At 41.8% G+C, this 15,590-nt stretch overlaps 1 protein-coding gene across 8 annotated transcripts in view; it reads left to right on the top strand.

The window, feature by feature from the left end:
- The window catches only part of trappc9 (trafficking protein particle complex subunit 9), a 248,090-nt gene that overhangs the window by 47,264 nt on the left and 185,236 nt on the right, over positions 1-15,590 (top strand). For all 8 annotated transcript variants that reach the window (XM_065471289.1, XM_065471291.1, XM_065471290.1 and 5 more), the window contains 2 exons: positions 13,375-13,501; positions 14,834-14,979. In XM_065471289.1, the coding sequence (XP_065327361.1) occupies positions 13,375-13,501; positions 14,834-14,979 (273 nt within the window). The remainder of the gene's footprint in view (positions 1-13,374; positions 13,502-14,833; positions 14,980-15,590) is intronic.

The raw sequence follows: 15,590 nt of genomic DNA, 5'->3' as shown, positions 1-15,590 counted from the left end.
ACAAATAGTCTCTGAATTTGTCAGTGATAGTCCACTTCAATGCTAAAAATTCTAGTTTTCCTGCATGGAAGTGGTAGTTTTTTTCAGCTGCTGTTAGAGTACGGGAGCCATAAGCAATAACTCGCAGCTTACCATCTTGTCTCTGGTACAACACGGCACCTAACCCCTTGTGTGAGGCATCTGTGTGTACGATGAACGGCTGTGTGAAATCTGGGAATCCCAGCACTGGTGGGTGGAGCAAACAGTCTATTAGTTCCTCAAGTGCACTGGTCAGTCCACACGATTTGTTTTGAGGAGGGCACAACTTGACTGGCTCTCTTTGGTCTTGCCCTTGGCCCTTTTGTGGTGCCTGAATTCTCTGTGGTTTTGTCAGCTTTTAACAGTGCATACAAACAACCTGCTTTTCTGGAGAAATCTTTTATGTATTGTCTGTAGTAGGAGAGAAGGCCTAACATTTTTCTGAGCTGACCAACATTTTGTGGTTTTATACCTTTGAGTGCTTTGACTGCTTCAAAGTCTGCAGGATCCACTTTACTGCCCTCTGCAGACACTATTCTGCCTAAATAGCGCACCTCAGACTTAAACATGTCACACTTACTTGGCTTAAGCTTTATGCCAAAACCTCTCAATCTCTGGAGCACTTTTCTCACATCCTCCAAGTGATCTTTGAATGTCTTGCTGTAAACGAATGTGTCATCCAGATAGGGGATGCAGATGTCGCGCAGCCCATCCAGGCACTCTTCCATACAGCGCTGAAATGCTGCAGGGGCATTCATAAGTCCAAAGGGGATGCGAATCCATTCATATAATCCCCAGGGGGTCACAAGAGCAGTGAGTGGACGACTTTCTTCTGACATGAACCCCTGGTGGTACGCTTTCCCCTGATCTAAAAGCGAAAACCAGGAGTTTCCACCCAAACTGTCCATAATGTCCTGGACGCGGGGGATGGGCTGGCGATCAGGATGAGTTTTCCGATTCAGGTCTCTGTAGTCTATGCACAGTCTTAAAGTACCATCTTTTTTTCTAACACAAACGACTGGTGAGGAGTATGACGAGTCTGACTTTCTGACCCAGCCTTGTGCTATTAAATCATGCAGGTAACTTTTCATCTCCTGGTAGAGCGGCCGTGGCACAGACAAGTATGTGCGTTTGACTGGTTCGTTGTCTTTGAGTGAGATGGTCATTTTCAGTTTTTCAATACAGCCTATATCATTGTCTGTCTTAGAGAAAGAATGGCATTCCTCTCTGAGCATCTGTTTCGCTAATACTCTCTGCTCTTCACCCAGTTGGCTAAGATCTACAGGTGGGTCCCACTCTTCACTAGAGCTACACTGGGCTTGTGTGTTTGTCTGGTTAACAGTAGCTACAGATGTGGCTTTTTCAAACATCTGGGCAGGTAAAACAGCTGTAATAGTCTGAACCGAGCCAACTAACGTACGGCCTGGAATGACAATTTCATGGTCAGTGGGGTTAGAGACACCTAGTGTTATGACTGGTAAAGTACCCTTCTTAACTTTAGCCAAAGTGTCAAAAAACTCAAGATTGTCTGGCCACTGGGGGTTTAAGTCTGGCTCAAATATCATGACCATGTCCTGTTTAAATGGCCCTGCTGCTATACGACCCTCAACATGCATGTGGCTTTGTTTAGGTACAGTAATACAGTCTTTCTTTGTCATCACTTTGTACTCGTCAACTGTATCTGCACTAACAGCCTGTATAAAAGCTTTCACCTTGTGTCTTTTGAGGCTGGGAAATGCTTTCCTCACTGTGCTGTACAGTTTGGCTTGGTCAGTCTTATTCACAATGTATTCAATGACATTGTAACCTATAATAGGGCATGTGAGCTGAAAACCTTTCATTACCAACATGGGGATGGTCAATTTCTCTGTTTGTTCAGTTCCGGAAACAAGTTGGAAGGTTGTCTCAACGCACCCAAGATATGGCATGTTGGTCCCATTTGCTGCGGTCAGGGTGAGTTCAGATGTGTCCATAATATCTGCTACATCCCTCAGCTCTGTGTGTGGCAGATAGTCCTCTTTCCATTTCTCATCGATGATCGATACCTGTGAGCCTGAATCCCATAGAGCTTGAAGCCTGTGGCCGTCCAGGAGACACTCAACCAGACATTGCCTGCCCACCAGAGATGTGACTTTGTGAGGGGTGTTTACATGAGCTGGCGGCAGTGGTACCTGAACAGTCTCATTGTCTTTGTTAGTCTTTAAGCCAATGCATTGTCTCTTATGTTGTCTCCAGTGTTGTTTCTGGCATGCGTTTGAACAATAAAGTGCGTTTTTACATGCTGAACACTGTCTCATGCCTGACTTTTCTTGTTTACAGTTGGAGCAATGTTGGGACTTGTGGATGATGGGCATGGTTAACACTCGTCCCTCGGTGGTAACCATTGCTGGTTTAAATGTTTCTCTTTATATGGTCTCATACCTCTGCTTCTACATCCAGCCTGAAAATGTTCTCTACTCCCACAGAGGTAGCAGTGTGTGCAGCGTTCGTTGACTCCATTCTGCTGGCAAATGTGGCACCTCCTCTCACAGCGGGCTGGACTACCTGTGTAGTGCTGTACAGGATACTGAGGGGGTGGTGGTCTTTGACGGGGGCCCTGGGAGCTATAATACTGCTGTTGCTGCTGGTACCTATCATACTGCATAACTGGTGGTGGGGCATATAACTGAGGACCAGGCACCGGCTGCTGTAGAGTCTCTTTAATCTGGGCTATCTCTGCATTGAGACCTTTCAGGGAGGCTACACTTGTCTTAAGCTCTGCTAACTCAGTTAAAAGCTCGGGTGGTATCTTAGCTTTAACTTCTTTCACAGGGTTCTTAGCAGGGGACACATCATCTGACTGCACTGCACTCACACTTGTAGCAGTCTGTGATGCTAAACATCTTTTCTTGTTTTTCCTTTCTGCCTCATTGGCACAAGCCATGTTTAACCTCTCTAACAGGAGTTCATCAGGTGTCTTAGAGTCTAACAGGAGTGGCTGCATATCTATCCTGACACTGTCACTCTGGAATCCGGTGAGTATGGTGTGTAAACACATACGCTGGACTAAAGCTGGGTCGTATTTGAGTCCTGACTCTGATTCTTGGGAAGCAAATAGGACTTTCTGCTTTAGATCTAAAACTCTCATCAGGAAGCTTTGAGCAGTATCTTTTGGGGTCTGTACCTCAGAGGCAAGTTGTTTATAGAGTTCGGTGGCGCTCTTCTCCTGGCAATGGGAGTGCAGGATGCGGCATAGAGTCGGAAGGGTGAGTTGAGCTTTTCCCTCCAAGTAGCTGCGTAGTTGTAGACCTGGCAAGATAGCTCTGATGACAGCATCTACAATGTCAAGCTCTGAGTAGCCTCTGCTCAGTCCATTTTCGATCTGGTGAGCAAGACTGGAACATGTCAGTTTGTCTTTTTGACCTGGTTCACCGATCTGGCCTGATATTTTGAAGTCTTTCTGCCAGTAAGGGCTTGGTCGTTGAGGGGCACTTGACACAGATGAGTTAGGGACAGAGCGATTAGCTTGGGAGTGAGAACTAACCGCTGTGTTAACTGCATTAGCTGTCTCTGTTACCAGTGAGGTTGCAGTGTTTAGTTGCTCTCTGTGCCCTGAATAACCCCCTTCATTTGCATTTGGTTCAGTCTCAACAATTGTCTCTTTCATTACTTCAGCAATCTTATCATTAAGCAACAACAGTTCTGACATTCCTTCATCCTCAAGTACTGTTATACCTTCTCTCTCAATGTGTATTTGGATGTGTGTTAGCAGTGACAGTCGTGTTTTTCTCCTAACATCTATTTCCTCTGCAATGCCAAGGAACTCGCAGATTGACACTAGTTGATCTTTGGACAGAGTGTGCATTTCACAGACAACCTCTTCTCACAGTTCTTCCACCGAAGACATTGTGGCAGTAGGCAGGAAGAAATTTGCACGTACAGGTGACGCTGAGCTGAGTCGTTTTTGCAGCCCCTGATGATCTCTGGCTGGCCTCAGGAAACATGCGCTAAAACACAGCTACCAGTTCGCCTCGACAGCAACACTTTCCTCACTGCAGTCTGCCTGGGTTGTATGGGGGGATTTAGCTGGCTTGGACTACGATGTGCAGATTGTGGACACCGGACATCTAAGCAGCGATCCCAGCGGTGCCTCCAAAATGTTACACCCCTGAAAACAGGGGGAAAAGAATCACGAGAGTGATTTTGACTTGCGTCTCTCATGCAGTAGTTTATTGCAGTGAAAATGAACAGAAACATTTCACATTCTGTACTGCTAAATGTCACATGGTGGAAGAAAACACTAAATAATAAACTGAAATACTAAAGTGCTTACTATACATATACTTGAGCAGGTTTCCTGACAAAATGGCTGACAATAGCGGCGTTTTTAGCTCCTACTGCTATCTTACTGGCCATTACACAGTAAAAAAACTGAGGCTCAAAGCCGCCACGTATATGTGCACAAAACTTTTTATTTTTTTTGTCTGTTCCATTTGGTTCTTTAGCCGTCAGAACTGTTGTCTGAAGACCAACAAGGATACCAAATGAATTAATTTTGCCAAATGGATCATCATGGCATTGCCGTATTGGTCCATTTGATCAACCTTTGTTGTTATTATTTATTTTATTTTCAGTTGTTACAGATGGGACAGACATGACTGGGGGATAGGAAAGGGAGAAAGAAAGAGAGGAAGGAAAAGAAAAACAGAAGGGAAAAGGGACAGTGAGAAAGGGCACTTACAAAGACAAAGAAAAGAAAATCTCCTGGATCACCTGTTGAGAGAAAAAGAAGAGAAAACAAGCAAAAAAAACCAACAACAAAGCAACATACTAAACACAACACCATCACGTTAATCTAGCTAAGTGTGAACAGCAGTAAATACTAAATATTGAATGTTGTTGTGCAGCACGCAGGACAGACGGCGCACAATGTGCTTTGAAGTAGCAGCTAAGAAAGGTGTAGTTTATGTCTACGAACAGTGAACACCCGTGTGCACACCTGTGTGGATCAGCGCGCATGTATTCAAAAGGTTTCCCCATGTAACGGTCTGCTAGAGGGTGTGGAGGGCCATAGCCCCGTCCCCCAGGGCATGAAGCAGGCATGGAGGAGATCCAGGCTCCAGACATCCAGAGGCCCCAGAGTGCGAGAGCCCAAGGAGTACCACCGGAGGGCCATCCGTGCCACCCTCCTGGGAAGGGCTGAGGAGATCCCCAGACGAGGGGTCACCCAGTAGCCACGGAGCAGAAGCCAGAGGGGGCTGCACTGGCGTGCCCGCCGGCTATGTGCACAAAACTCTAATATAATGCTTCTAAAGCTTACAAAACAATGAAGGATTACCTCTTAAATATCTTAACAGTGTACACATTGGAAATATATCAACTTTTAAACACTTTTACCAGAAAACAGGGGGAAAAGAATCACGAGAGTGATTTTGACTTGCGTCTCTCATGCAGTAGTTTATTGCTTCAACGCCGCATTGAAGCAGTTATTTCTGCAAGAGGATTCCCGACCAAGTATTGAGTGCATAACTGAACATAATTATTTGAAGGTTGACTTTTTTTGTATTAAAAACACTTTTCTTTTATTGGTCGGATGAAATATGCTAATTTTTTGAGATAGGAATTTTGGGTTTTCATGAGTTATGTATGCCAAAGTCATCAATATTAAAACAATGAAAGGCTTGAACTACTTCAGTTGTGTGTAATGAATCTAAAATATATGAAAGTCTAATGTTTATCAGTACATTACAGGAAATAATGAACTTTATCACAATATGCTAATTTTTTGAGAAGGACCTGTAGATTGCAGTTCTCTTAAATAACATGAAAGCCATTGATATAACATGAAAAATAATAAACTCAACCATTTTCTTACCGTATTTACATTATTTTTGTCCTCATATCAACTGATATGAATTAGTATTAACCGAACAGTTTTATATGCAGTAGTCCTTCAACAGTAGTCCTTCAACCTGTCACACATGAAGTGTGATTTTTTTTTTTTTTTTTTTTAATCGTGGTGGAAGCAAAACAGCAAAAGTAAGAGGGAATTCATGACGATGTATATGTGAAGCGAAACATGAAGCTAGTTTGGATCTTCTCTTGCTGCTGGTTCACTCAATATTGTTTGGAGAGAGATCAAACCTGCAGCTTCAGAATCTAGCGCAAAAAAGACAAACACAAAGAGCGGAGCTGCCGAAGTGTGAAAATGTTTCACTCAGTACAGTGCGCTCCAGCTGTGAGGCTCCAGCTGCTGTTATGCACCTGATGAATTGGTAATTGTGCACTGACTGGTCCTGGTATTCGCCTAACCCCAAAGCTGTTGCTGCTGAGAAAAATGTAATTTACACAGCTGGAGAAGTAATCTACAGGAAGTACCTCCCCACTCTGCTTTTTCTGATTTCACAGTAGTCCTCCAGTCATTCTCACACATCTCCATAATGATGTTGGTGGTACGGACCATTGTTTTATAAACTGTTACGAAATCAGTTTTACCCCGGTTCTTTTATTCGTCGAGGCATCCAGAGATGGCACCGGAACTCAGTAGTCATTTTTACAAAATCTTTATTCATCTTCATTTAAGCATGCACTTCTAGAAGGGAAGATGAGGCCGGTGTCCCTCTGCAACAATCTTCACCCCTTTGTTAGTTCCAGGCAGCTTTATAGAAGCGACCGCATCATAAAACCCCCACGGTGTGCTGCAAACTCTGTGTCTGTGTCTATGTGCACGAACACGTGAGTGCCTGTGTGTGCGCATACCCGTATGTCTATGTGAGTGCACGTGAGTGAGTGTGCATGTGAATTTGTGAGTGTAACAGTTGAAGCACTGTGTATGTGTGTGTGTCTCTGCGTTTGTGACTCCCTGCCGGTCATAAAAGTCCATCTCCCTTCCAGACCACAGTTATCCAGTTACAAACTTTAAGACCCCCACTCAGGTATGCCCTGCAGAATTTCCACTCAACATTAACTCCTCTTTGTCTTACTTTCACAGTTCAAACTGGGGGAGGGTCTCCTAAGTTCATGACACAGTCAGGCCTTTATTTATATCCAGGGCAGTGTCAGTGTCTCTACAATAATTCTACATTCTATCTTAACACATTTCTAAACTCTAAAACAAGCTAAACATTCCTACACTACTCAGATAATCACTATCAGACACGTAGTAGTAAACAAAATCAAACATCAACATTTTTATGTAGTTCAAGGTTTTTATTAATTGTATTGTAATGGCTCATGGATGGTGAAGACTCTGCAATATAACTGTTGTTGGGAATATTTTCAAAACAGTTATATTTTCCAGGGCTCGCAAAATCGCTAGCCCGACGTCCAGGAGCTAGCGATATCTCCGGTCGGGCGACCAAAATCTATCTCAGCCCCGCCCATCGGGTTATCATACAGCCCAACGGGCAGGGCTGAGATAGATTTTGGTCGCCTGACCGGAGATATCGCTAGCTCCTGGACGTCGGGCTAGTGATTTTGCGAGCCCTGTTTTCACAACAACAGTGGTGAATATCTTCACCACTGTTGTTGTGAAAGAAACCCCCAACAATCAAATGATCCCCTGTGAGCAAGCACATGGCGACAGTGGGAAGGAAAAACTCCCTTTGAACAGGAAGAAACCTTCAGCAGATCCAGGCTCAGGGAGGGGCGGCTATCTGCTGCAACCGGTTGGGGGGTGTTATTTATATTTTACTGCTGTTAATATTTCCATGTCTGTAATGAGCGTAAGGTGCAAGAACCCTGTCTTAATTTGTAATAATGGGGGCACGCTGTGTTTTCTGTGGTTTAATAGGAAGAGGAGGCGGGGGTGGGAGCAAATTTTTATTTGTGTTTATGTCCCACGTCTCTAATAAACGTGGTGCATATGGTGCAACAAGCCTGTATTGTTTTTTAATAACGGGGGCACACTGTGTTTTCTGTGGTTTGATGGGAAGAGGAGGGGGGGATGGAAGTAAATTTTTGTTCGTATTTATGTCCCACGTCTCTAACAAGCGTGGTGCGTAAGGTGCAACAACCTTGTATTGTTTTTTAATAACGGGGGCACGCTGTGTTTTCTGTGGTTTCTCAAACAGGGGAGGGGGTGTGGGAATGAGTTTTTTAGCATTAGCTGGTGAGTCTTGAGCTACAGACACACGCCTGTTCGTGTTATTAATTGCTGGCAGCCGAACTCGTTCCGTTTTAGCTGGTGTTTGTTCTGAGCTGCTGCGTTCCTGACAACGGAAGAAACGAACCCGACGAGTACAAGTTTGTAGGAGTGGTTCTTTTGACTTTGGTTCAAAGTCATCTGAACCTTCCTTTTCTAAAACCACACTATGTTTTCCCCCCTGTGTTCTGTCTAAAACTGGGATGTTTTTACGAGCGGCTTTTAAAAGTTCCAGCTCCGTATCGCGACAACGGCGTTCGTTCTCGGTGGCCTGACGTCGTTGCTTTAACAAATACTGTCTTTCAATTCCTTTTTCAAGATCAGCCAAAGCACGTTTTTCTTTGACTCTCTCGTTATTATATTGGCAAAGTTCAATGTACTTTTCACGCCTCTTTTGCGCCTCTTCCATATCCTTTGCCAATAACATCTTGTCAGCCTTCCTGCCAGCCTCACCCCATTCCCGACTTTCCCTTTGTTCGTCCTGTATTCTCTCTTTCTTTAGCCGGATTGCGTCCTCCCAGCTGCTGTGGAGTGACTTAAACCTGGCTTTTTTTTCAGCCTCCGTTCTTTCTTCGTTTCCAAGGTGTTCCACTAACGGCTTTTTCTCCTGTTGCTCCTTTAAATTGATTTCTTTTTTAACTTCTTTAAGGTTATTTTTACGTATAATTTGCTCTCTTTGCTCCTGAAGAGCCGCATATGCTTTAAGCTTTCTTTCATTAGCCTTGTGCTGATGATTTTGAGTTAATATTTCTGATATATTCATTCCCTCGCTAATTTTAAGTTCTTTTTCTTTTTGAGCTCTCAATTTCTTAAGCTCTGCCAGTGGCATTTGAACTGAGGACATTTGGAGGGCCTTGTTGCAATCATTAGCTCTAGCATAAATGTGAGACATTTTTAATAAAGGTTGACTTTCACTGGTATTTCAGACAACTTTGGAGTTCACTGGTGTAGAGAGTATAGCGTGCTCTATTTAAGACGTTTGTTCTGAGCCTAAGCCCCGCCCCCTGCGCTGTTAAAAGGACTTTGGAGTGTGATGTCACGGGGGTGGGCGTGGATAGAATTTTGGCCTGATGCGCCATTTTCCAGGTCCAAGCAAAGCATAAGCGAAAAAGGAGCGACGGCACACACAACAGCCATGGTTCGTATTTGCTGTGTGGTCGGCTGCAATATTCGATCGCACGACCGGTAAGAGAATAAGCTTGAAAATGGTTTCTTTTCATTCTTTCCCAACCTGGAAGCAACATGAGGCAGCTCGTGTATCGCGTTTAGCTTGGATAACAGATCCAGTTCTCTTCCATCTCCAAATATCTGTTGGTGTGCGCCAGACATTTTCATTCCGGTAAGTTCTACATATGTATATTATATCAGGGCTGCTCGATTTTGGCAAAAATGATAATCACGATTATTTTCACTGAAATTGAGATCTCGATTATTTGACGATATTCATTTAACAATAACAATGTATTGAATAATGGCTTTAAAGATTGTCAAAAATAGTATAAAATAGTGTGCAAATACTGATAACAGTGCAAATGTTTGCAATATAAAAAATAAATGAAAAATGTAAACATCTATGTTTAGTGAACTTTGCAGTGCTGCTCTGTGTTGCAGCTACGACACAGTAGCAAAGTTTACACACTATGTCTACTTGATCCACGTCTGACTCCGCGAACCCATAATGTTTCCACACCACTGAAGGTTTTTTTTTACCTCTCTTTTCAACCAAAATTGAGAAGGTTTGCAGAAGTTTAAAAGCACAAAATAAACACTTGAAATATGACTTCGATTGAGCAGCTTAAGATAAACAATTATCATCTGTAATAAAGAAGTAAAATTTTTAATACAAACCTTTTTTCGAAGCAACGAGATCGGCACAAGATCGGGGTAGGATGAAATAATAGGCGTGTACTATTTAAACCGGAAATATGGCCGTTTTGAATTGTGCGCATGCGCAGTAACAACAAGTAGGACAGCTTGATAGGTAGGACGTTTTGTCAGAACAACGGCAGTCACTCTAAATAACTTCTGCTTCGCTTTCCTAGCTTCCCTCTGTTATCTACCTTCCCCTTTCTTCTTAATTGTTGTGATGCGTGTTCGAAACGCAGAGAGGTGCGCTCGATTTGCCACACGGAGCAGCGCGAGAGTAAAGCACGAGGGAGGTGCTAATAATCGGCTCAGTCATTTTTAATGATCGTTGAAAGCCCAGATCGTAATTTAGATTAAAATTCGATTAATTGAGCAGCCCTATATTATATATTACTCTTGATAGCCTATTAGTTTTATTTCCTGATGCACTCTGAGCTCATAGCAAATTAGAACAAATACCCTACTGAGTGATTATGGATAACCTTCTGAGTTGCTAATTTTTTGGCAGCATCCCAGGCAATTCAGCCTATGAAATGTATAAAACACATCGTGACTGGGTTCCAGCGCTACGTAAGGGACCTGCTTCAAACATACCACCATGCCAATCAGATTACTTCTTCCATGTGAGGGTGAAGAGGTGACCCTTCTGGATAAGATGGTGAAGGTTTGCTGCGTTTGGTGAACAGTGTGGTAGTAAAACCAGGGAAACTCCTGTTAAATATTCTTAAGTCTTGTGCTGTATAAATAGCGGTACTTTTTTTTTTTTTTCAAAAGATTCAGTTAGTAGTAAGCGTTATCATGTTAACACTGTCATGATTTTGTGTAAACATTTTGTCATTTGTAAACTATAGATGACATGGGTTCTACATTGTAACTGATGTGATGTTCTATAAAGTGGTTTTAATTTTAAAAAAAAGAGGCAAAAATTAGTTTGTTTCTTTATTGAACTTTTGAACAGTGGTACTCAGTCAGTACATATTCAATAAATGCAAATTATTTACATGGCAGTGCACTATAGACATAAATCTAGACCCCTAGATAAAATATTATGGGTCATTCCCACAACCCACAGCTTTACTGTGTTCCAGCAAAGTATCCAATAGCAGTGACAACTCCTCCACAGTAGCAGGTGGGATTTTTCTTTTTTGAGGACGGCTCCTTTTACCTTTCAATACGGACAGTCTGTTTATGTTTTGATCAAGAGCCTTCTTTTGGGCAGCTGAAGAGAAGTAGTCTATCTTCTGGCCAACCTCTGGCTGTGTCTTGGTCATATTACCCAGCAAAACCCAGTATGCAGGTTCATCTGTAACAGTCCTTGTGCCTCGGATCAGCACTGTTGCTTCTACATTAAACAGAAGAGCAGCGACATGGCTGCAGGTCTCTGCGACTCCGGCCATACAGGTGCAGTGGGCGTCTTCAACCTTTCCTGTGATGCTCACAGTGACCCATGGCTGCAATGCTGGTTCATTCAGTCTTTGAGAGTGCAGTACCTGAAACACACACAGACAAAGTTAATTTAAAGACAAGAACCAATGAGCCAAGGGCGACATAAATGTGTTTTATCTACTTTATTATAAATGTAACAAGTTTTTAGAAAGTTGGCACATACGTGCAATTTTTTAATTTTTTTTTATGTATCCATCTATAGAACGCTGCATGTTATATTCTAAATCTGCCTGTTCTCTCTCAGAAACCCGCCTGCAGCAAATGAACCTAAAGTATGCAATGCAAGGATGTAATCACTTTCAAGATGGAGAAAGCATAAAGTGACAATTATGAATCACTTAATATGATAAGGAGATTCTGCAGGTCATTAATCAATGTATAAAACTAAAATGAAATGTATTTTTAGTGACACGGGATACAAACATGGAAGCAAGATTTATAATTAGAATTACTTACAATAAATATGAATTAATTATTTCAATTTCTTTAACCATAAAGAATAACTAAATCCTTCAGGACAATGTCACATCAGTGCACTGAACTCACTATGTTATGCCTCTAACAGAGCCTCCACATGTTCTCACTGTAATTTCCCCTCATGAATGAATTTATGTTTGCACTAATCTGAATGTTCGGGGGGAAATCACATGCATTTCACTCACAGTACTCAAGCTGACTTACCTTTTAATGACTCCACGGCCGTATTTCATACGGGTCCACATTTCCAATGCACGTTATTTTCTGCAGGTACCGCCGCTTCGCCTCTGGACGCAATCGGTCTCTATACAGTCCATTCTTTTTTTGAGCTGCTTTTAAGCATCCTCTTGTAGTCGTCGTTCCAACACAGTGTGTTTGTTTTGATTTGTGGACCCGGAAAATGGCGTCGCACTCCCACAATACATTGCGCCGTGACGTCAACTCCAAAGCCCTCCTAGCATTTCTATTCAGTCTAGAGCTTGTATAAAATGTTTTTATATCTATAAGTTATCTTTAATTGTTTTTTAATTTATACAGCTTTAATATAGTCTGTTTGAAATGTGACGTTAACAAATTTATTGCAATCAGCATTGTTGTGATACTTAGGTTAAATTCTATTTAATGACGTATTTAACACCGAGTCAGTTGCTAGTAAAAGGATAAACACTCAGAGCTAATACTAGTCTCTTCTGGTTGTTAAGTTCGCTAATGTTAATTATTGATGTAAGCAAAAGACAATTTGTTGCTAGATGCGGTAACATTATTCATTAATGTATTTCTATAGATAATTATTGTCTGCTCCACTCTCCCTGTTTCTTCTTCCTTTTTCACTCTGATCATAACTGGTCTTTTCATTAAGTGGCTCTTTTTGTTTTCATTTGGTTTGTTTAACCAGAATGATGCACACCACTTACAACAATCCTGCTGTCATTGCAAACTTTGAACTACCGCTGTGCCAACAAGCAAAATTAGTCCCTACACTACCTGGGTACTTCAAGAAGGTGTCTGTCTTGCTTGCTGGCTATCAGAGTCTACGAACATGACCATCTGCCATTACAAAAAGCCTGTCATAGAACCTCCCCTTACATACTCCTAATCCTCCTAAAGCCACATGGATGTGTATAAAATATTTCCAAGTAAATGTTTTCCTCCCTTAGTGGACACACTTGTAAGAAGTACATCCTGTGGCTGGGTGAGCAGGTGTTGATGGTACAAAGTATAAACTCTAATTTTTCTTTAAGATTGGGGCTTTTAGTGCTGAGAGAAAATTTCTCACAAGTCAGTAATGATGCCGTTTAATTTATGTAGGACACAAAGATGAGTCCTCTACATTGGTGCTCACATCATGTTTGTAATTTTTACTTTGTTGTCCTTGACAGAGTTATGTTTAGATTGCTTTAGGGGCATGGATTTTTTTTCACTGTGATGCGCTCTTATATTTATAGAGAAGAAAGAAGTCACCCAGAGTCTGGAGAACTACACCTCCAAGTGTCCTGGTGGAATGGAGATTATCACCCTTCCCGATGGCTTGAAGCTACCTCCAGTGCCCTTCACAAAGCTGCCTATTGTTCGGTAAGGTGGCAGTCTAATTAATGTTACTCCAGTGTGGCTTGATTTCTTTCTTTCTTTCTTTTTTTTTTTTTTTTTTTTAAAAAAGGAAGATGTTGCCTCTCCAGTTCACATGTTGTCACAACAAATTAAGTGAAATGGATCCACATCGGTTTATGCTTTCTGTGTGGAGAGACTGCTGTCCCTGAAGTTAAACTGGCTTTTTGTTATACTTTGATCAAGTGATCCCTTCACTTTATGGTTTGATGGTCAGACGCTTGGGAGTTTAGTTACAATGTTTTAAATTAATGTTAATTATTGCCACACTGCATGCAGTAAAATTAGATTAGATTAGACTTTGTCTCCCTTGAGAGAAATTTGTCTTGGACAAATGAGTGGGACATCGCACATAAAATAGCATAACATTAAATTCGCACACATTCACAATTTCACCTTTTGTCATTGAAAAGTTTAACTAATAATTGATGATTTACCACATACTCTTTAAATATGTGCTTCGAGGGGAGACAAATGGCGCAGACCAGTTGTCTTTCCAGTCATTTAATCAAATTTTGAATGGTCCTATAAAATAGTAACATAATGCTTTTATCCACATCATAAGCCCTAAGCTTTCTTTAAAAAAAGTTATTCAAGCACTGACTGATTCGTTAACAAGCATACTTCATATGGTGTAACTGACAGTCATTGAAGTGAAGTAAACTTTGGTGAATGTCTAAAACTGTTGTCAGCAGACGGTGAGCTCCTGTAGGTATCAGATTGAAGCTAATTTCATTGGTTTTAGTTTCTGCACCACCACTGCACAGTCCCTTGTTTTTTTTTATTGTTTTTATAAATAACTTAAGATTCAGATATTTCTGATTCCTGCAATTGTTTGTGTATAATGCAAGGAGTGGAGTACACACTTTCTTCAAGTTCCTGTACTTTTTTTGTTTTGCTGAACTTGTAACTTTTAACAAAGAATAGTACCATAATTCTCTCTATCAGTGGGCTCTAATAAATATGAATGTTCTTCACAAACACTTTGAAATACCATATATTACATAAGCAGTTGTTAATAACTTTCTTTAAAAGGTTGCCTAGATATTGGGCAACCGTGGTTCAGGAGGTTGGGAAGCTCATCTTGTAACCGGAAGGTTGCCGGTTCAATCCCCAGCCCTGTCTGTCTTGGTCGTTGTGTCCTTGGGTAAGACACTTCACCTACCACCTACTAGTGATGGCCACAGGGGCCTCGTTTCTGTCAGTCTGCTGCCATGTCAAATGATCATTAAGGAACTTTAAACCTTGAATACTTGTGGAAAAATACGGTAACCCATGCCACTGTTTCTTCGTCGATAGATCTGTGAAGCTCCTTAATCTGCCCGTCAGTCTGCGGCCCCATAAAGTGAAAGGCCTGCTGGGACAGAATATATCCAATGCTAGCCCTTTCATCTACTCACCAATCATCATGCACAACAGAGGAGAGGAGCGTTGTAAGAAAATAGGTAAGTCCAATTATGATTTTAGTGAAGATGCCACCATGTTGGGTCAATGTTGAAGTGTCCAAACCTGGTTTCAAAAGCGAGTCAATCCACATAGACTCCCATAGATGTTTCCAGCCTGGTACAAAAGCTGTGAAATGGTGGGGACTGGTGACCCTCAAAGTGAGGGGCACGGCTGTTTTGATTGGCAGTTATGCTGACATAAGCTGCTGTCGCTGTTTGTGGTGCCTTTTGGAACATTTGAATGGACTTATCGGTCAAATAATCTAGCTTTTAAGTCTTAGTCAGTTCCTGATCCAAAACCTTCTTCTGTTCCCAAAATCAAAACTGTGTGGCATCACTGAGAGTTAAAAATGGCCTTAATTCTTTCATCTGCAATAAAATGATCAGTGTGATCAGTGAGTCTGCTCTTTCAGATGTTGTAATAAAGTTTAAGATCCGGGGATCCGTGAACAACATGATTTATGAAGTTTAATGGAGTTAGAAGTCAGACCTCCTTGCTTTCTTTGCAGCCATTGGATAAATATCAGACATTGCAGAAACTGTCTGTAGTGTTGATGTTTAGAAATCAGAGCTATTAAAAGGCGCCTGAGTAACAGAAATCTTGTCCTATA

This window comes from Pelmatolapia mariae, linkage group LG22, assembly GCF_036321145.2.
Source record: "Pelmatolapia mariae isolate MD_Pm_ZW linkage group LG22, Pm_UMD_F_2, whole genome shotgun sequence".
Taxonomy (NCBI): Eukaryota; Metazoa; Chordata; class Actinopteri; order Cichliformes; family Cichlidae; genus Pelmatolapia; species Pelmatolapia mariae.
This window is presented reverse-complemented; position numbering and strand designations above follow the sequence as displayed.